This window comes from Danio rerio, chromosome 3, assembly GCF_049306965.1.
Source record: "Danio rerio strain Tuebingen ecotype United States chromosome 3, GRCz12tu, whole genome shotgun sequence".
In the NCBI taxonomy this organism is placed as follows: Eukaryota; Metazoa; Chordata; class Actinopteri; order Cypriniformes; family Danionidae; genus Danio; species Danio rerio.
Window position 1 is genome coordinate 12,414,092 of NC_133178.1, and position 23,359 is coordinate 12,437,450.

The 23,359-nt window shown below is 36.4% G+C and overlaps 1 protein-coding gene across 2 annotated transcripts; it reads left to right on the top strand.

Moving 5' to 3' along the window:
- The first annotated feature begins 1,341 nt into the window (after positions 1-1,341).
- Positions 1,342-22,973, top strand: farsa (phenylalanyl-tRNA synthetase subunit alpha). 2 transcript variants are annotated; one of them, NM_001045295.2, is made up of 13 exons: positions 1,342-1,530; positions 2,604-2,741; positions 8,134-8,232; positions 8,758-8,876; positions 14,043-14,135; positions 15,079-15,207; positions 16,546-16,661; positions 16,756-16,840; positions 17,647-17,746; positions 18,028-18,196; positions 19,093-19,170; positions 20,793-20,907; positions 22,521-22,973. In NM_001045295.2, the coding sequence occupies exons 1-13, from the start codon at positions 1,384-1,386 to the stop codon at positions 22,624-22,626; spliced, it is 1,494 nt and encodes a 497-aa protein (NP_001038760.2). In that variant the 5' UTR covers positions 1,342-1,383; the 3' UTR covers positions 22,627-22,973. The 2 variants fall into 2 exon arrangements, 1 of the variants encoding a protein (NP_001038760.2); XR_012400623.1 differs by having other exon boundaries at positions 1,375-1,530; positions 19,093-19,536; positions 20,244-20,907.
- The last annotated feature ends 386 nt before the right edge of the window (positions 22,974-23,359 follow it).

The following is a 23,359-nucleotide window of genomic DNA, read 5'->3' on the forward strand; positions in this document are numbered from 1 at the left end:
TGGTGATCAGTTGTCAAATTGTGTCAAATGCCTTATAAAAAACAAGGAACAAAATAAGTGCCTCTAAACTTACAAATTCTTTATAAACTAGTACTGGGGCATCATGGTGGCACAGCAGGTAGCACTTCGCCTCACCGCAAGAAGGTTGCTGGTTTGAGCCTTGGCTCTGTCAGTTGGCATTTCTGTGTGGAGTTTGCATGTTCTCAGTGTTCGCATTGGTTTCCCCCACAGTACAAACACATCCGCTATAGGTGAATTGGGTATGCTAAATTGGCTGTAGTGCATGTCTGTGAATGAGTGTGTGGATGTTTGCAGCTGGAAGGGCATTCGCTGTGTAAAACATATGCTGGATAAGTTGGTGGTTAATTTCGCTGTGTCGACCCCAGATTAATAAAGGGACTAAGCCGAAAAGAAAATGAATGAATGAATATTATTAATGAATGAATCTAGGACCAGTCTAATATTTGAACTACTATGGCGTTTAGCCATATAACCAGTTTGGGATTCGTTTATTATGTCACCATTTTTTTTGTAAAACCATTTTTTAATATAGTGGCATAAACCGGGGATTAGATTTTATAATCAAGGTGTGATAATGTGATTGGTCTCCAATTATTAAAGGATCTTTATGTGGTTTTAAAATTAAAGCACAATAAAGTTCCACATTTATTCCCTCTGTATGGCGATCTGTGTTAAAGGTGTTGTCCCTCTTCATCATACTTTCGTATGGGATGGTGGGCCTTTATTTTTTATTAAAAAATTTTTTTTCCAAAATGTTTAAGGAACGTGTGGTGTTTGTAATAAAGGATTTTATTACAAACACAGTGTCATTAAAAAATGCTTATGTGTCTTTGTAGACACTGGTTAACACAAGTCAATGGGACTATTATATTTTGATTGCATAATATTCTAATATTCAGTTGCGTAAAATTATATATTAAATATAAATTAGCTATATTAGACATAATATGTTGCCTTAAAGATAGTGCCACCTCTGCCAAACCAGGGCCATGTTTGGCCCATATGCTGTATGCCAGTGCCGGAAAAATGCCTGCTGTGCCAGATTTATGCCAAATCTGAGCCAGAATTCTTTGCTACCTGGGTATATAGGCTAAGTACAGTGCTGCTTTCGAATAAAAGCTAAATAGTTGCTCGTTATTTAAAACGGACGTTCAACACATCTGCTCTTATTTTATTTAATAAAGGTTGTGGACCGATTGAAACCCCATATACTATTAATATAACATATATACTAAAAACGTGTATGACTTGAGCCGCTCTTCATCGTTTACGGTAGAATAATTGCATGCGCTTTTGTTACCGTGTTTACGGTTGTCGTGACGTCATGTCCGCTTCCCCTTCGGAACGCGAGGCGACTCCAGCATGGCTGACACCGGGCTTTTAGAAGCGCTGCTGCAGCGGGTGGAGCAGTTGGACGGCGGGGTGGACAGCCAGGATGTGTCCGCGGCTCTCGGCGTGGATCATCAGCTCGTCGTGGGCGCCGTGAAGAGCCTGCAGGCGCTGGGAGAGGTGAGGGGATCAGACACAGACACACACCGCTGACTGACTGATGCAACAGCAGAGACACTGCGGCTAAGCTGACAGTACCAACCGTTTCACTACACAAACGACAACACAGGAATAAATGCTGATCTTAAACACCAGCAAGCCTGACTCTACAGCTGATAATGCCTGTCTGTCTGTCTATTAATTGTCTGTATTTCTATCTTTTTTTCTATCTATCTATCTATCTATCTATCTATCTATCTATCTATCTATCTATCTATCTATCTATCTATCAATTGTCTGTCGTTCTATCTTTATGTATCTGTCTGTCTGTCTATCTACCGTTCTTTCTATCGTTCTATTGTATTCAATTTTTTCTGTCTGTTTGTCTATCCATATATATATATTCTTTCTATTTATCTCTCTTTAATCTATCCATCAGTCCATCTGTCTATATCTACCTTTATTTTATCCACCTGTGCCTTAAAGTTAAGTAAATAAACTATGTGAGTGCAATTACAGTAAATATGAAATAAATATGAAGCGACTTACTGTATTAAATGAGTGTTTTATTACTCGCTTTTGTAGAAAAGTATCTGATCGCTTTTTATTCTGCAGTGCAGAATGATGAAACACACAATAATATACTCATTAATTCAAACCTAAACTAATTGCTTTTTTTTTTTTTCAGCGTTTTTTCACATCCCGCTTGAAATTTTTCTCTGAGGTTATTATTATTGGGTATCAGGAGGTATATAGTTGTTGTATAAATGCATGATTGTGTTGAACTGGTTGACCTGTAGACACACGCTTAATGCACAAATACACTTCATTGAACATGTACACACAGACATTACCTATATACTGTATAATTGCAGATTAACTATGTTTATGTATGATAACTTTACCTAATTAACTAGTAACTAGCGGCTTTGAACAGTTAAAGTTGTTAGTGACTAATAAAGTTATGGTAAATAAACATTTCAGAATTTGATTGTGATGCAATAACGTGCACCTTTTTGTGAAGCTGCTTTAAAACAATAATTATTGTGAGCTGCGCTAAACAAATAAACTTGAATTGAATTGAATGTGTTCAGGTGATCTCGGCTGAGCAGAAATCCTCCAAACACTGGGAGCTGACAGGAGAGGGTCGTGAGATCGCGGAGCAGGGCAGTCATGAAGCCAGAGTGTTCAACGCCATCCCGGCTGAGGGGCTGCCACAAAACCAGCTCATGGTGAGACCCCGTGACACACATCTACAACTGGGGAAAAAGTATTCAACATGTCATGTTTTTTTCTGGGAATAATAATTCTAAAGGAGCTGTTGGCTTGGAATTGAACCAGATTTTAGTAAAAACACAAACAATACAAACAAAACAAATCTGAAAAATGAGTTGTGTGTACAATGCAGTGACAATGAGAAAGCACTGAACTACTGCAATGTATTTCTATACTTTATTTAAAAGACAGTTTTGTTGATGGTAGCTTAAAGACGCCTCTCATATGGAGAATGAAGTCACATGAATCGCTCAGGTGTGAGTTTTCCACAGACCTTAACAAGAGTGCGTTCACACCAGATACGGCACGTGCGTCAAGCGCGAGTGATTTACATGTTAAGTCAATGCAAACGCATGAATAGACATCCTGCGGCGCGATATGCGTGAATGGCGCGGCGCGAATGACGCAAATTGCGCGAATGGCGCGGGGTGAATTGAGCGTTTTGCGCGTTTGACGCACTTAACGAGAGTTTCGCGCGAATATCTCAATTTTGAAAATCTGAACTTCAGCGTACATTCGCGCCGCGTTAACCAATCAGAAGCTTGCTCTTGTGGGGGCGTGATTGTGATGTAGAACCTGTTGTCGGTGTTCCGAGGGAAATCCTCCAGCCTTCACCGACAACAGTTCATCAAACTTGGCTTGGCTCAGTCAGAAGCACCGCTCAAAGCCTCCGTCATCCAGGTTAAGTTTCTGGAGGAGTTTGTAAACTCACAGAGCTGGATGCACTTCTGAAAGCATGTAGTGGACTCAGACACGACCCTAAACGTATCAACGCTGTTTTTCAGTCTTCATAAAGCACATAAACAATGTTATTTTCTTCATAAAATCCATGTTAACCATTTAGCTATGAAGCTAGAGTCTTCGGGCAGACAGAAGCCCTGCCCATCACGCGAATCCGCGTCTGTTCTGATGTGAATTTGAAACGCGAATGAAGCGGTGTTTGACGCGCGTGTGAAGCGAGTAAACTCAAATGTTCACGCGGCTATTTACGCCGAATAGCGTGATTTATCTGCGCGTTCCACGTCTGGTGTGAATACAGCATAAAAATCTTGATGGTTCTGTGGGTCTCGTTTAACAAATCTGAGCTTTATTTGGTATTTTCTATTGGATTCAAGTCAAGTGATTGGCTGGGCCATTCTACAGCGTGATTTTCTTTCTCTAAAAGCATATAAGACTTTCCTTGGCTGTGTTTTGGATCATTGTCTTGCTGAAATGTTCACCCTGGTTTCATCTTCATCACCCTGCTAATGTAGATATTTGACAGAAGCAGCACATATTGATTTACACTTAGGAAGGGCAGAGGATTGCTGAAGAACTACTGAGAGATTTCAGCTGCTGTCTGGGCTTTCACTGCCTTTCTACACCTCCCTTTCTTCATGTGTTCAATACTTTTTCCCAGCGTCATTTCATTTTATTACACACAGCTTAATTTGTAAACTAATTAGATTTGTTTTCTTTGCATATATGGATTTCTTTGGTTGTTACCAACATCTGGGGAAAATTTCAAGTCCATGTTTACTGAGAAAAATGGTGACGTGTTCAATACTTCTTCCACTGTATAGTCTATTGTAGAGATATACAGTGCTCAGCATATATGGCTCCGTTCACACTGCAGGTAAACGCGGCCCGAATAGGATTTATTTCCCCCCTCATGTGACTCAGGTAATGACAGTGCGAACAGCCCAAACCGCATGGAATCTGATCTTTACAGTTCAGATTTGTGCCACTTTCATATGTAGTCTTAAATCAGACACAGATCTGATGTTTTGCAATGCAGCCGCAGTGTGAACGGTTATGTTGGATTTCATGTGACTTTTACATAATCTTCGAGCGACATTGCTTCATCATTCTGTGCTAAACAAACATCCTCTACTCCTCAGCAGCATGGTAGAATAGCACACATGGCAATTACTTTACCACAGAAAGTTGGTTGTTTAAGTTAAAATAGATTTTGAAGGCAAAACCGGTGCTTGTTAACGATTAAGGCACAGGATGATCGCGAAGCCGAAGAGCATTGTGGGTGTTGCGGATAGGGGATCCGTGTGCAAAAGAGGGGGAACGGTCTCTTCGAGAAAAAAAAAGGGCAGGTGCTCGAGCACCCAAATCCCCCTTTTGCACGTGTCTGCTGTTTATAACAAAGTAAAATGAAATAACTCTGCAAACAGAGATGAACCAACTCCAAATTTATTTGTTAGTTAAGGAAAAATATGAAATGTATAAAGACCAGAATTCAAGAGAAACAAAAAATGTATAAATTTTGTAGTTTGATTGAAACTACAAAAAAAAATGTGTTGAAATTTTGTAGCTTGTAGTTTCTTTCCCAAATCAAATCAATTTTATTGTCACATCATGAGCAGCACGGGTGCTGTGAGGAGTGAAAAGCTTATGTGCTGGCTCCAGAAAAAAAATCAGGACAATATAAAATTGGCAGTTGTTAAATTGGCAATTATGCGAATCATTGGAATAATTCACATGAATGCCAATTTAACAACTGCCAATTTTAATTTAAATGTGTTATCTTTCAATATCTAAATATGTTTAGTGACTATATTATTTTAATAAATATATGCATTAAATAAATCGGTTTTGTTTTTTGTTTAAATGAACCAAAATATATTACCTTTATTCAGTGAGAAATTGATTTAAAATATTTATTTTATATATATTTATTTAATTATTATTAATTTATATATATATATATATATATATATATATATATATATATATATATATATATATATATATATATATATATATTTATTTATTTATTTATTTATTTATTTATTTATTTATTTATTTATTTATTTATTTATTTATTTAGAGTATGTTGTTGTATTTGCACTTTCTGTATTTTGTACTGTCTGGACTGGAGCCAGCGCCTACACCACACCTGCTGCTGATGATGTGACAATAAAAGTGATTTAATTTGATTTATTTTGAAATGGGTTGCATTCATTTATGCTGAGCACTGGATTTACACACTTTTTTATTTTATTTTTTTGCCTTGCTAATCAGTATGTTTCTTTTCAGACAAAATCCAACATTTCAGAATAGACAGAGTATATCATTTTATCTCTCAATATAAACGGCTCAATTATTTTGAGCACTATATATTTTCTATAAGATGCTTTACAATATTGTATTTGTGCATATACATTAGATTAGTCAGTACCGAAGACCAAATCTGGAACAAATATACTGCTCCAATAAATGGTCTGTAAATATAGATGTAAATAGATGCAGCTTAAAACCAAAAAAAGGCCCTTTGGATGCATATCATTTTCTTTTGTGGTAGTTTCTCAGCCAAAGTTACTAGCTATTCATTTGTGGATCATCAATTGAGTCGATCACCACATTGTGCAGAGATGTAGAGTAATGAAGTAGAGCTAAGTACTAAAAGGCTGTATCTGTACTCTACCGGAGTATTGTTTTTTTTCTCCTACTTCCACTTTTACTTTAGTGCATATTTTCCATGAGTTTAATACTTTTACTCCGATTACGATTATAAAAATTTTACGAATTATTCCAAACCCACATTATCATTGCCAGAGCAGCAGATTGCTCTGTCACAGGTTTGAATAAGTTCGCTCGTCATCATTCAGATGATCAAAGAAGACAGCGCTGCCTGCCTGCATCGAGAGCGCTTTAGTTTGTTTTCAACATGGAAAACCCAGAAATTCCACCTTCAACTCCCTCAACTGTTCGTGGCGATGAGGAAAAAGACCTCCCGTGGCCCTGAGAGTCCATGTTTGCATTTGTCAGACTGAAGGACAATTCATATGGAATGACGTGCATACTCTGCCTCCTGAAAGATAATGCGAGATGAAGGCCTTCAAAAATTCACCGTCGAATTTGAAGAAACATAAGTTAAGAATAAAATAATATAATACAAAACACAGCAGTTTGAGCTATCCGTAAGTGCTAGATAACTTAACTAACGTTAGCTGAAGGCGGTTCATAACATGCTGCGATGTTCACTTAGCGTTAACTAGCTGGCTATCATAAAGGCTGTGTCGCTCTGAATGGTGTTAATCGTAAACCATGTTTCTTTTCGTTCTGCTCAATCACGTTTACTACTTATTTAAATAACTACATAACACAATACTGTTACGTTCCCACTTAAATCTAGAGGCAAAACACAGCTAGGAACGAACAAATGAAGGAAGAGGGGAGAGTACCGCTTCCTGACCCAGAATCAACAGTCAACACCTTCTTAATATTCTGATCACCATCAGGCAAGCATTGATTTATTGTGTGATCAAATGAAATAATGTATCTTAAATTTTAAAGAAACAATACAAAACAAAAATAATACCTCAGGATATGGGGGTCCAAAATAACACCCAATAACTAATTTAAGACAAACTAACTTGCCTAATAAAATAAAGAGAAATAAAGAAAATACATATTACTTCCCTTTCTCCCTGCCCACCCACCAAAACAGGAGAAAAAGGTTTTAAAATAATAAAAAAACACCCCACACCTTACTCATACCAGCAACTTAGTTCATATTATAAAAATGAATAGAAGTCAAATACAAATAGAAGTCATAAGCCCCTGGTATCTGGGACTGGAGCAGCTCAAATGAGACATGTCGTCTTCCCTCTCCATGGCCTTCTGGTCGGCTGCAGCCAGTCTTTAAAGCCCAATAGATGAGCTGTGCAGATTGGACTCAGGTGGCATTAATCTGTAAACAAAAGTAATCAAAAAACAAAGGAAAAAAACTGCAATATTCACCTTATTCTCAGCTGACGAGTGGGCGCTGCCATTTGAATCTTTTTGTCTCGCAACTTCCGGTCACATTCACTTCCATTCATTTTTTGACGTTAACAACTGCTCGTTACTCTGCTTGATGTTGCAATTTAATATTTTCTTATTATATTATGCTACTTGGTCTGTGTAGTCATGCAAACATTTGTTTGTTGAGCAAGTTGTTTGGCCATTTTGTGCCGTTTATTATTCCTTGCATTTCTCCCATAGGCGACTGAATCGGAAGTTCTAAGACAATCGCGAAAATAGGCGCACTTCCGCATTTTACAATAAGGTCAATAGAAACAAAAATAAAACAGTCACGGGACGTAACAATACTTGTACTTTTACTTTCCGTATTTGAGTAGTAAATTTTAGAATAAACTACTGGCAATACTCAAGTACAAAAATGTTGAATACTTTAATAATTCCACTTAAGTATGGTGCTTAAAGAGCACATCAACTTCAACTCAAGTCACTTTTTTGATAGAGCACTTGTACTTTTACTTAAGTCTGGGTCTCTAGTACTTTATACATCTCTGACATTGTGTAAAATAGATTCAGGCCCAAATCATTATTTGGATCTTATGTTTCTTCCAGAAAATGGCGAGTGGGAAGGTCGGTTTCAGCAAAGCCATGTCCAACAAATGGATCCGTCTGGATAAAGCACACGAGGGAGGACCACGAGTCTTCAGGACGGTGAGTTACACACAACACTGCACACATAATGAATCAAGCTCACATATCTGCCTGCTTTTAAGAACGTGTCCCCTGGGAAGAAATGTTATTAATTATGTAATAAAATTAAGTTATTTATTATAAATCAAACATAAAAATAATTCCTAATGTTTTTATAATAATAATAATACATTTTATTTAAAGGTGCCTTTCTGGAAACCCAAGGACGCCATACAAAAATAAACGAACAATAAAACAAGAAGAATAAGAATATAGAAGTATACACAAATAGTGCAGATACAATTTGAATGTAAAATGTTTTATTTATCTAGTTTCAATTACTTATTTATTTAATGTTTGATATTACGATTGTTCTTTATCCTCTCTTATTGGATTATGATGTTGCTATTATGTAATATGTTTCTATCTATATTAATCTTGCCATGAAATAGCCATAACTTGCTGATGTGGCAATAAATCTGCAAACAAACAAGCAGAAATCTGCCTGAATGTTCCTATAATGTTGCGTTTGCGTGTGCGTTTCAGGTGGAAAGCATCGAGGATACAGTACGGGACAAACTACAGCTGGTGCAGAACGGACAGTCGGCAAAACTGGAGGAGAAAGAGAAGAACGAACTGAAGAAACGCAAACTGCTGGCAGAAGTGTAAGATTTCAGTCTTTCATTTAAAACATAGCAGAGTTACAGGATGTTTTGAACGAAGAGCACTACAAAGGGCACTATGGAGTGAAAACAAACATGTCTGCCATATTGAAGTGTTGTTCAAAACTAATGATGCCCTTGATGATGCTTTGCACAGGGAAGTGTTTCGTATTTCAATTTGTGTAACAATGAGCATTAATGGGCACCTATGATCAAAATGCTTTGTAAGCTGTTTGGACAGGACTGTGTGTCGATATAGTGTGTCCACAGTCATATTGGGGTGATATAAACACAATAAGTCTCTTTTAATTATCACCACAGCCGCGTGTCAGTACAATTATAAAAGACACTTCAATCCCAGTTTTTGGGCGTTAAATCAGGTTTATATTGTACATTAACGAAGCAAGACGAAGTATATGACCAGTGATGCCCGCCAGACCAACCCAACGATATAAGTGGGAAATTATATATTTGAAAAGGTCAATAAGTTCAAGTATCTGGGATCAGTGATTACTACAAACAACGATCTAAATCAAGAAGTGATACAGAGACTTGCCTCTGCAAATAAAAGCTATTACGGACTCATGAAGTACATGAAGAACCGTTCACTGCCTAGACAGACTAAGATAACCCTCTATAAAGTCCTGATTCGCCCAGTCCTGGCCTATGGATCAGAAACGTGAACAATGACTAAAGCCATAGAACAAAAGCTCTTTGTTTTTGAAAGAAAAATTCTGAGGAGAATATATATAGCCCAATAAAAGACAATAATCGATGGAGGATACGTCACAACAATGAGCTTGCAGCCTTGTATAAGGAAATTGATATAGTTAAATATATTAGACTTGTGAGGCTAAGGTGCGCAGGACACATCATACGTATGGCTGAAAATGCCATTAAAAAAAACTTCAGCACTGACCCGGTAGGCAAAAGAAAAGTAGGAAGGCCTAAACCAAGATGGCGAGACTGCATTAGTAGTGACGCCAATGTTTTAGGATTAAGGAATTGGTGGGCAGTTGCCCGGGACAGAGAACATTGGCGGAAATTACTTAAGACAGCCAGGATACAGTAATGGATTGTCGCGCTAAGGATGATGATGATTGTACATTACCATAAATATCCATGCAGCAGTGGATATTAACGTGTATCCTGTAACATTCGCCATACAAAAACAGTGCAAAGTTAAATGCGTGCACTGTGTGTGTGTCTGTGTGAACTTTGTTACAGCATTGCGTGTGACTCATCATTGCAGAAAGGCCTGAATTAACTCCACAACAAATACATCAAATAATCATTGGGAAAGTTTGTACTGTAGTATCTCTCACAAACGTTACGTGAGATCTGTTTCCTTCATGTCTGTCACTGTGCTGTTTATCTGACGCAGCCGTGGAGGAGATTGAGGCACACTCTGACAGCCAGGAACGGTGGACAGGGGAAACTAGCATTAAGGGCACAGGCAACAAAAACAGCTTCGCAGGGTTCAGAGCATGCCAAAATTCTGAAAGCTATAATAAATAATCTAACGGATGTTTTGAGCTGAACCTTTCCAGACACATTCTGGAGACATAAAAGACTCATCTTAAATCTTGAAAAAGGGGTAACTTAGGTGCCCTTTAAAGTTGTTTTCACTTTATTATTACTTGTTTCATTTAATGTATAAAGGTAGTGACACTTTTCTATCTTAAAATCATTAAACAGGATGCTTGGAGTTTAACCGTAAATGTAAATCTAATATTTTACATAACACAGGATTGTATAACAGGCAACTACTGTAATATTTATGAATTAAAGCTGTATATAAAAACAACAAAGAGTTTTAAATAAATAAATAATTCTAAACTGAATGAGAATTATAAATAAATATATATATATATAATAAATAAATTATAAATAAATAAAGTGCAGCTGGCACTACGTTCCGACCATGTTTTGTGGGTGTTAACTAGAGCAGAAAAAGGGCAATGATGCTTAGTTTACTGGTTATATTGTTAAGTTGATTTAGAAGTGTATTCCAAAGAGAAGCGGTAGAACACACACACATGTTCAAATAGAAAAGTGCAACACACAAGTTATTGTTAACTTGCGTTGAAAGAAAGGAAGAAAAATAATTTATTCATTTTTCTTCTGCATAGTCTTGATTATCAGGGGTCGCCACGGTTGAATGAACCACCAATTATTACAGCATATTTTTTTACACAGCATATGCCCTTCCAACCACAACCTAGCACTGGGAAACACCATGCACTCTCATATTCACACACACAGTCATGGACTACGGCCAATTTAGTTAATCCAATTCACCTATAGCGCATGTATTTGGATTGTGGGGGAAACCAGAGCTCCCGGGGGAAACCCACACCAACCCGGGGAGAACATGCAAACTCCACATAGAAATGCCAATTGGTCCAGACGGGACTCAAACCGGCGACCTTTTTGCTGTGGGGCGACAGTGCTAACCACTGAGCCACCGTGCTGCCATAAATATTATTAATAAAAAAAAGATAAACAATAATAAGGTTCTATTATACAATCATACATTTTAGGTAGTTTAGAAAAACTTTATTTTTTTTTTTTTTTTTTTTTTTTTACCCCTACACCCTTCATACCCTTCAATTTGTCACTCCAGAGCATAAACACTATAAAGGGAATAGGGCGTAGGGATAGGTTTGTGTTGTTTAGGTTATCAGTTGTGTCGTTACATGATCAGCAGGAGGCGCTATAGCTTGGTTTTAATATATGCTCTTCACCTGCTGTTGCAGAATGTGAAACACTTCATCTGGTAGTATTTCAAATATGGGAAATTTAGATCTCTATTTTTTATGTTCTTGTTTCATTTTTCAAGACTCAATTGTTATTATTCCTCCATTGAAATTGTCATTGTTTAAAATATTTCCCATGTGCTGTTTTAACAGCAAGGACATTTTTCTCAGTATTTCCTATTATGTTTTTTTTCTTCTAGAGAAAGTCTTATTTCTATTAGTTTAAGAGACGTAGCCACTATTTATTGAAGGGGAAGAGACATGTTAATGTTTTCACTATAAAAAACATATTTATTCTATCAAAATATGTTTTAAAGGATGTAAGAGTTTTATTCAGAAAATATTATAAGGGGAATGTTTAAAATGTCCCTGGAAGACTTTAAAGATATATATCACTGACTAAATTGAAAGATATTATTTAGTACTGTTGCTTTCAGTGTGTTGATGAAATTATGTACTGAATATTTATTAGCAATGTTGACATAGCCGATTCTGCTCATACAGCATTAAAACATAAATATATATTATTGGTATTATTAATTCTTGTGGAATGCCCAATTTTTTATGTTAACAGACAAAATTTATACCTGGAGAGACTTTAAATCAAATACTTTTGATTGTGAATCCTTTTAAATTTGTACAATATTTATCAAAAGTCAACCTTTAAAAAATTTGGATTTGTATCTTATATTATTATTGTTTTTGTATTTTATGTTGTGTATTATTTATTGCTGTTGATGACTTTTAATTTGTAGAATATTTTTATAATTATCAGGGTTCGTACGGGTGCTGGCAATCCTTGAAAATGCTTGAATTTTGATAAAGTGTTTTCAAGGTTTAAAAAGTGTTTAGATTTTGGATGAAGTGCTTGAAAGTGCTTGAAAATGTAATTGTGTTGCTTTCATAATTCAACAATACCTTTTTTTTTTTAATTTGCGGCCTTTGATTAAGCTGTGTGAGAAGACAAAAAACATGGAGATTACCATCAATTAAAATCAATATAAATTTAAGAAGATCGATAGCGAACACATTTAGGATGTGAATTAGGATTTCAGCAAACACCCCATCAAAGGTTTTCCTTGGAATACTATACAATAGGATACTGCAACATATAGCATCTGATATAATGTGATAAAGTATGTGTATTTACGTAAATACATACTTTGCCACAGTTGGTGGTAAAACAGAAAAAAAAGAAAATGCACCTAGAAAGTGCTTTAAAAGTGCTCATATTAGACAAGGTGCAATGATCCTGAATTGTAGAAAAGTGTTATTTTTAAAATGTGGTACACTTGATCTTTTTTTTTTGCCATGACAATCAAAAAAGCTGATATGGCAATAAACACAAAATTCTCTCTCTCCATTAGTTTGGCTGGAATTAAATCTGCTAAGGATAATAATATTAGCCAGCAAATTAAGTTATTTTTGTCCAACTACTTGCCTGATTAACCTAGTAGAGCCTTTAAATTGCACTTTAGGCAAGTGGTTCCCAACTTTTTTTTTTTTTTTTTTTTTTTTTTTTTTTTTTTTTGCATGAGACCCTCTTTTCCCCCGGAAAATATTGTAAGGCCCCCTCCACATTTAATGATATTATCTTATTATAAGTTTGCAGTAGGTATGCCAAATCTAAAATGGTTTGTTTGTTACTATATCTAGATATGCTTATGCAGAAATAATAGCTTAATGTAAAATATAAAAGCAAAACATCAGTAGGCCATTTGTATTGGGTACACCTGCGGTGTTAAGGATGAGTCGTCTGCTAATGTCTTATTAATTTGGACGGTCTCATGCATTTGTTAGCTAGAACTTTGGCGCAGGTAATGGACTGTTTGCTTCGAGTAAATGAAATAAAACCATAGTTCTGGTAACTATCTTGGGGTTTTCAGTATTGCTAGTGATGTGACCCAAAATGTTTGGAGCTTCCTCTCCTGGGTTCAGTATGCTTGGGTCATTAGTTTTAGCTGCTGACGGTGAATAAGTGAGACTCTGTCTTTTATGTGGAGGACGAATTAGAGATTTGTCTGTTTTTTGGTCAGCCAGGAGATAAAGTGAACTAAGGCAACATGATCGTTCTCCTAATTGTCCACTGCTAAAAATGTTTTAAAAATATGATGTGACCTCCCATATAGAGGTTGCTAAGGGCCCCTTGTGGGCCGGGACCCCCCTTTTGGGAAACGCTGCTTTAGACTAAGTACTAATTTCTTGTAAAATATGTACTTTCATCATGACAAAGACGAAAGAAATTTGTTATTAAAATTATTATATGCAAAAATGTGCTGACAAAAATCTCCATTAATCAGCAGTTGGGAAATAATTGGGGAAAAATGTGTTAATTTACTTTTGTCCTCAAATTTTGTCCTCAAATGTATGTGTGATGTCATTAACCTCTGCTGTCTGCGTTTTGCTTCAGGACGGTGAAGTCTTACTGGATCACTAAAGGCAACAGCTTCAGTACCACCATCACCAAACAGGAGACCGAACTGACCCCGGAGATGATCGCCAGGTGAGAGGGAGACCAGTCGCTTTCATTAAGTACAGCATTCCAAAAACACTGCAAATGGAACCTATAATGCTGTGTTCACATCAGACGCTTTATTCTCGCATCAAATTCACTTCACAATAGATGCGGATTTGCATCATGGGCAGGGCTTTTGTCTGCTCGGTGACTCTAGCTTAGTTGCTAAATGGCTAACATGGATTTTATTGAGAATATAACTGCGTTTATGTACTTTGGGAGGATTGAACAACAGCATCGATTAATTTGCCGCTGTGTCTGAGTCAGTTGTGCACCCAGCTCAGTTCATCAACTCCTGCAGAAACTATACCTGGATGATGGAGGCTCTCAGCGGTGCTTTCGACTGAGCCGAGCCCAGTTTGATGTACTGTTGTCCATTGTCGGCAGCAGGATTTCCCCTCGGGACACCAACAACAGGCGTTCCGTCATAATTGCGCTCCTACAAGAGCAAGCTTCTGATTGGTTAACGCAGTGCGAATGTCCACTGAAGATTGTCCAACTCAAACGATTTGTCAAAACTTGCGCCACTTCATTTGCGAGAATCGTGGCATTCATACCGCCTCATTTGCGCAGATCGCGCCGCAGGATATCCATTCGCATTTTGAGTAGACTTAATATGTGAATCACTCGTGCTTGATGCTTCATCCGCATCTTGGGTGAACACAGCATAAAGTTACAGTGTGTACAAGGACAATAAAGTGTGTGGTGCATATGGAAGAAAGTGATTGTGTGTCCTGCAGGTGGTTTGTCAAGCCCACTAACCTGTGTTGTGATCAAAACAAAGTATATATGAATGTTAATTTGAAATGTAAGTCACTTTGGAACCCAAGTCAAAAGCTCTTTCAGGTGAAAAAAAGACTTCTGGATAAAAAATGTTCTGTATATTGTGGTATAGTGCGTAATGTCTTGTTTTTTCTGCTCCGTGTTTCAGTGGGAACTGGAAGGAGAAGAAGTTCAAACCATATAACTTTGAAGCGATGGGTGTTGCTCCAGACTGTGGTCACCTGCACCCGCTCATGAAGGTCCGCACGCAGTTCAGGCAGATCTTCCTGGAGATGGGGTCAGTCCTTCATACTCGCACAACACTCCAAGGAATACTGGATTTGGGCCCAATCCCAATTCTATTTGTTTGTACCCCTACCCCTTTCCCTTGTCCTTTGAAACAGAGTGTGAAGGGGAAGGGCTTCAAATGTACCTCTAAGAAATGAGATGGCACTACTACAACACCTGCACACATTATTATACGTCACTGAGATCTCTTCCTTCATATGAGATCAGTGATGACGACTGCTGTAGTTATTCCAGTTGCTTTATTTTTAGTATTTATCTTCAGGAAATCACCGAAGGCAACAATATCATGTTATCATAACAATTTAATGTGGCAATAAGATTGTAACTGTAATGTGCATTTACACTTTGACCATATTCATCCATGTAAACACAAGAAAACAACATTAACATTATACCAGGAATTGTGTCTTAGGGTGCTTTCACACCTAGACTTTTTGTTTCGGAACCCGTTTCGTTAGCGCAGTTCGTTTGGCATATGTGAATCCACAAACAATCGCTTCAAGATCCCTTGATTGAGGTGGTCTCGGCTCGATTGAAAGGAGCTGATCGATTGTAGTAAGAAATCGATACGATCCGAGCCCGGTTATATCACAGTGTTTTATGGACATGTAATAGGCATACAGCTATATATAGAGAGAATTATGAGTAGGGCGGGAGGTCATTCCAGACATCCCAAGTCTCCTGGAAGTTTTGTGAGTTTCCCGCAAATGAACAGAGACTCCTGGATGCCCGCAAACAAGTGATAATCTCCCAGAAATTATGCGTCTCTCTGCCGGTCCTCAAATACGTCACGCACCCTTCTCTCCCCTGCCCACTGCATCCCTCCTCACTCTTCAGACACGTCGCGCACACCTTGTCAAACACCACCAAGCCACCACTCTGACCAATGTGAGGAGAGTTACACACACGTGACTTGTTTTAGCTACTTTTTTCCATTTAGAAACTTTTGCCGTGTGAAAGCGAACCGCACCAAGTGCAAAGAGCAACAATGTAACAATTTGAATCCCCGTTTCGGAACAACTGAATCGATTCACAGGTGTGAAAGCACCCTTAGGGAGCAATGGTTATACATTTCCTCGAGGGCAGCTTCCACTATCTAATATGATTCCAGCATGTTAAAATACATACACTGCAGGCAGTAGCTTTGTGCAAATTTGTGAGTGAAAGTTCTGAAGCGAAGTAAAGGTTTGGTGTTTGGAGGTAACTAATAGACCACTGAAGGCTAATCATTTACCTCTATAACAATGTTTTGATTCATTTTTTTTTTTTTGTCGGTTTCAAGTCATATTACAAGTATATTCATGAGTATTTTGTCCCTTGTTCACAGATTCACTGAAATGCCCACTAATAACTTCATCGAGAGCTCCTTCTGGAACTTCGACTCTCTGTTTCAGCCACAGCAGCATCCCGCCAGAGACCAGCACGACACCTTCTTCATCTCCGGTGAGAAATTAAGAGTCTGTTCGTCACTCTGCTGGAGTTTAATTGAGAGCACGTGTGTGTTTCTGGTGTTGAAGGGGTTGTTTGTGTTTGTCAGATCCAGCATTGGCTCATGAGTTTCCTCGGGATTATCTGGAGAGAGTGAAGAAAGTTCATTCTGAAGGAGGTTATGGCTCACAGGGGTAAGAGCAGCCATGCTTATGGGTTATTTACTGATTTGCAATGTTTATCTGGGGGTCAGTAAGTAAAAAAATCAATTAATGATGCTTGTATTTAGCAGTTTATATATCCAGAAATAATCAAAAGTGATGGTAAAGTCAATTATAATGTTACAAAAGTTTTTTTTCCTATTGGTTTATTTGTAGGAAATAGAAAAACTATATTACAGTGTTTCCCAACCCTGTTCCTGAAGGCACACCAACAGTAAACATTTTCAACCTCATTCTAATCAAACACACCTGAATGAACTCATAAGAACTTTAGAAGAGACTCCAAAACCTGAAGTGAATGGGTCAGATTAGGGAGACATCTAAAATATGTACTGTTGGTGTGCCTCCAGGAACAGTGATGGGGAAAAAGTATTGAAAAAAGGCAAAAATCATTTGAATATTTAGTAAAGATCATGTTCCATGAAGACATTTAGTAAATTTCCTAACGTAAATGTATCACAGCTTAATCTTTAATTACTAAAATTGCATTGCTCAGAACCTAATTTAGACAACTTCAGGGGTGATTTTCTCAATATTTAGATTTTTTGGAACCCTCAGATTCCAGATTTAAATAATAAAGATACTAATAAAGTTGATTTATTTAGCTTTCATGTAATGTATAAATCTCACTCCAACCCCAAATGTGTGATATAAAATATTTTTTTTACTAATTAATTAACTTCAAGTAAAAAAAGTGACTTTAATTTAAATCTTACACACCCTAAACTTATAAACAGAAATTTATGTCTGTAGTTTTAACATCTCGAATCAATTTTAAGATACAAATACGACTGGAAGATTGAAGAAGCTCAGAAGAACCTCTTGCGAACACACACCACGGCGGTCAGCGCTCGCATGCTGTATAAACTTGCACAGCAGGTAAACACACACACACATGTTGGTTTTGGGGGTTTATACTGCAAAATCCAACTACAACCCAACTCTCATGTGGCTAAATTTTGAATGTCAAAAGACCCCAAATATGATTTTTAACAGTCTTGACTTAGAAGTACACCTGTTATGTCCTTATTAACCCCTTGTCATTGTAATACCTGTGAGATCATACAAATTTGTGTCCTCATAAACCGACAAATCCTGTACACACAAACACACTTGAGTACTGGTTTGACGGCCAATTGTTTCACATTTCATCCTCTCAGGAGAAATTCACACCGGTCAAGTACTTCTCCATTGACAGAGTTTTCCGTAATGAGACTCTGGACGCTACGCACCTGGCGGAGTTTCACCAGATTGAAGGAGTGGTGGCCGATTATGGCCTCACACTGGGAAACCTCATGGGCGTCCTGCACCAGTTCTTCACCAAACTAGGTATGAGACTGCTCGCTTTTAAAACAAGATACACAAGTATAAATCCTATTTAAACAAGTATATAGTTCACTAGTTTCACTTATTAGTTACATCCGTAGTATTTTCCCTACTAGAGAAAATGCCACTTTTTTTAAAAAACGTTTTTCTTAAATTTCTGGAATATTTTCTGTCTGTTCATATGTTTTTGGACCAAAAATATTTTAGACTGGACCTTTAAATGATACAGATTGAAGCTTCAGGTTCTCCTGTTTAAAATAATATATGACATATGACATTACAATAATATCTATCTATATATATATATATATATTAAACAAAATAGCTGTAGGTGTTTAAGGGTCAAGGCATTTCAGAGCCTTTTTTTGGAAAACAATACCTTTATTTACCATACACCATTTTGCACAACTTTGCAGACTGTTTATATTGAAGGACAGTCGTCTTACAAACCCCAAATACTGTGTTTTTTTTTAAGAATAATATGACTAATAGCTCTTTAGAAAGACATCCTGATTTTCTAAGTCATGATATTTACTATACGTTTTACTATAAGCATGGTTGTTTATTGACATGAACTGAAAATGAGCAATACTTCATTATAATGTCAATTAAATCATTTCCTAATTCGTTATTAAAACACAAAGTTATGCTTGTTTACTTTAGTTCATGCACTGATTCGGTTAACACTAATGCTGAATGAATGCATTTTCATTTCCGTTAACAAAGATGAATAAATACTGTAATGTAGTATTCATTGTTCATGTTACTAAATACAATAGCTAACATGCTTAGCTTAACTAATGAAACCTTTTTGTGAAGAGTAAACCTGGTGAATTGCTCAGTGTTGGATGTCTGTGTTTCCTAATTCAGACATATAATTTTCAATTTTTTTATTTCAGGAATTACAAAATTGCGCTTTAAGCCTGCGTATAACCCTTACACCGAACCCAGCATGGAGGTCTTCAGTTATCATGAAGGTAAAATATGGCTATTTACATGTGTAAATGTACATGTGTTTACATTACGAAATTGTTTATAACCTGCATTTTTTCTATGTTTAGGATAACTAATGAAGGCAATAGATATTTTTTTTAAGTGCACATATAATATACTTTCAACTGTCTTTAGTGCGTGATGTTGCTGTTTGAGCTTTAAAGGGGACCCGTTATGTAAAAATCACTTTTATAAGGGGTTTAAACAAAGTTGTGTGGCAACAGCCTGTGAATATAACCAACTTCTAATGCTAAAAATCTAGACATTTTGGTTTTTATAATCACACTTGATAAAAAACAGTCTGCAGAATCACTTTGATTGACATTAGCCCCTTTCACACAGTGATACCGGTAAATTTCTGGAAAATTTCCGGAACGACTTTACCGGTATATTGAAAAAAGCGCTGTTCACACAGGCGAGGATGTTACGGAAATTTTCCGGAAAAGAGCATTCACACATCCATTCCAAAATACCGGTAAATTCTGACATCATTCACCACAAATAAGCTTTAAACGGCTGCGCTTGTATTTGTAAACATTTGACTAAATTACAAACTCTGTGGATGATCAATATTGTGAACAACTTTCGCAGGATCACTTTCACATGTCGAGATGTTCATAATCTGCGTGTGCGGCGCTCATAGGCGCACGCAAAGCTTGAAGGTAAACAAACAACGGCTTATCATAAGCATCTCATCGATGATTATTTACACAGTTGGCATTAAGAAGAACATATAAACGTGATCTGACTAACTTCTAGCAGCTAAATGTGTCTGGAAAAATATTCAAAGGCTTTTATCCTCACAAACCGCGCGGACGTAAATGCGTCTGACTGTTGTGATTGGCTAAAGCAGACGTCTCACGTCAGCACGTTCTAGACGTGCACGCGCTTATTACGGGAATCTTCCTTCTGCGTTCACACAGCGCAGCATTCCGGCAAATTGCCGGTAATGTTACAACTTCTCTTTCCGGGAAATAGCCAGAACGAATTTACCGGTATTTTCAAAAAGGACCTGTTCACACATACAACCTTTCCGGAAAATTGCCGGCAATTTTAGTGATGATCTTAGTGATGATCTCTCCCTCATTAGCATAGGACTTTAGTCTTGTTTTTGAATCTGCCACTATGCTGACACAAAAGCATTTGTATCTTCACCCTTTTTTGAAAAGAGCACGACCTCATTTGAATTAAAGTGACAGTCACCAAAATGACACAATTAAGATTAAAACCTAAAAAGGGCTGTTTCAAAAAGTTTTATAATTTTTGTTATGCTGTATTTTGTGCTGAAACTGCACATACACACACACTCTAGGGACATTAGAGATCTATTTCACATCTTGTAAAATGGGGCACAATAGGCTCAATTTATACAATATAATGAGAATGTAGTGTTTCTTTATATCAGTAAACAAATCCCCCAAATGAGGGAAGTCCTGAGTGTTCTTGCAGTAACCCACGTTGAAGTTTCCACATCAAAAAATCTATAGAAGTGAATGAGACTCTAGGTCTCGAGCCAATAAGGTTCCAACATATGTAAAGAATAAGGTCTACAGAGCCAACACACAGACCCAGTTTAGCCTCATGAGCCTGTCCAAATGTCCCTCAGGTCTGAAGAAGTGGGTGGAGGTGGGAAACTCTGGGGTCTTCAGGCCGGAGATGCTGCTGCCGATGGGCCTTCCTGAAGGTGTTTCAGTCATTGCCTGGGGTCTGTCCTTGGAGAGGTACGTTAACACTCTCATATACATATGGAATATCATCAATTTTTTTAGACATTGAAAGTCTGGGAATTTTATATTTTGGTCCCATTTCATATTAAGTGGTCTTAATTACTATGTACTTGCATTTAATAAAATTCTTTAATATAGTGTGCTTATGTATTATGTATTATGTATTATGTTTTAACATAATGCTAAAAATGAACTAATTACTTCTTTAATTTAATTCTGAATTTTTATTTATAATTACATTGTTTGACCCTCCTTTATACCTCAACCCACCTTTAAACCTACCCATACCACCTAACCCTACCTGTATCCCACCTCAAGAGCATCAGAAGTGTTCTGCAATACATTATAAATACATTTTAATGCAAGTACCTAGTAGTTAAGGCCACTTAATAGTAAGAATAAATAAGTGGGACCTATATTTTTGTCCTAGTCAGGAAAAATGTTTGTTTGTCAATTAAAATATTATTTCAAATTGATAAAAAATATAATTTTTTTAATTATTATTTTACTGTTGTTGTAGTTGGTCTATTTTTCTGTGTTTTATTTGTTTGTCGCTTGTCAACCGTCAATCAAATATGATAAGAAAAGTATAGTTCACAACATCAAGCAGCAAATTGTTTTGCTGTGCTAAAAATGAATGACAAGTCCTGGCATTTTAATTACAATGGTCAATTTACTATGGTTAATTTACTATGGCGATTTACAATGGTTAATTTACTACTGTTAATTTAATATGGTCTGTTTTTATAGTTAATTTACAATGGTTAATTTACTATTGTTAATTTACTACAGTCAATTTACAATAGTCAATTTACAATGGTTAATTTACTATGGTTGGTTTTAATGGTCAATTTACTATGGTTAATTTACTGTGGTTAATTTACTATGATTAGTTTTAATAGTCAATTTACAAAGGTCAATTTACAATAGTTAATTTACTATGGTCAATTTACTATGGTTATTTTACTATGGTTGGTTTTAATGGTCAATTTACAGTGGTCAGTTTTTATAGTCAATTTACAATGGTTAATTTACTATGGTCAGTTTTATTTTCAATTTACAATGGTTAATTTACTATGGTCAATTTAATATGGTCAGTTTTATTTTCTATTTACAATGGTTAATTTAAATAGTTAATTTACTATGGTTTGTTTTAATGGTCAATTTACAATGGTGAGTTTTTTAGTCAATTTACAACGGTTAATTTACTATTGTTAATTTACTATGGTCAATTTACAATAGTCAATTTAATATGGTCAGTTTTTATAGTCAATTTACTATGGTTGGTTTTAATGTTCAATTTACCGTGGTTAATTTACTATGGTTAATTTTAATAGTCAATTTACAATGGTCAGTTTTCATAGTTAATTTACTATGGTTGGTTTTAATGGTCAATTTACTATGGTCAATTTACAAAGGTTAATTTACAGTGTTGTTCTTAAGTAAAACATAAGATGGGTAGGTCAAGGAAATGCAGCTTTTTATTTGATAAAAAAAAATCAAAGAAAAATCAGGGAATTATATATTTCACATAGAGTGGGAACCCTGCTTCAGATGCTCAGAAAATGAGATGACTTGATATGTTTGTCTTTTGCACTATATTTTAGACCCACTATGATCAAGTACGGAATCAACAACATCCGAGAGCTGGTGGGCCACAAAGTGAACCTACAGATGGTGTACGACAGCCCTATATGCCGACTGGACTCATAAACGACCCGATCTCTGCATTGTTACAGTGTATTTAAGTCAGAACACACACACCCTGAACACACACATCGCCGCTCAGCCATTAATTATGAGGAAACAAAAGAGTCTTTGCATGAGGAGTGTGACAATGATGTAACACCATCATCCGATATATAGAAATCCCAGCTGACCGGCCTCCACTGCAGTCAAAACATCACTTCTGTGTATTTTAGGCTCATTATTTGATTTATTATATATATATATATATTTCCACTGAACTTTTACTTGACAGCTTATTTAAACAGCCAGAATGCAATGGAAAGTCCTCATACTGCAGAAATGTTCATTAAAAAATCCATTTAAATCTCCAATTTGGCTTCATTAATGATTGTTTATTCCCTAATGAAATGTGTTTAGGGTTTTGTTCCACCAACATGTCGTATTGTAGTATCATTCAGATAACATTAAAGTATTATTAATTAGCTTTTTTTGTATTTTTCTTGAAGTTTTAGTCATTTTATGTTTGTTTTGTCAGGTTTATATATTTTTTGTCTAATTTTTTTGCGTCTCAATATAATTTAATTTAAAGTTATAAAAAAAACTACATATAAAATTGTATTGAAAAATCTAAGAATATTTGGCATCTAGCTGAAATTATTTATTGGGTGTTGTTTTAAATCATTATAGCGTTTGTTTAATTTCACGTTACCGCATAGTTTCTTATTGGCGGTTTTTAATTTTAGTTAAAGTGCCCCTT

Bases quoted from the DNA above. Each gene is read 5' to 3' on its own strand.
- farsa (NM_001045295.2), top strand. From the start codon at position 1,384: ATGGCTGACACCGGGCTTTTAGAAGCGCTGCTGCAGCGGGTGGAGCAG. The intron at 16,841-17,646 runs GTAAGAGCAGCC...ATCAATTTTAAG, and splicing joins GGAGGTTATGGCTCACAGGG to ATACAAATACGACTGGAAGA. The intron at 20,908-22,520 runs GTACGTTAACAC...ACTATATTTTAG, and splicing joins TGGGGTCTGTCCTTGGAGAG to ACCCACTATGATCAAGTACG.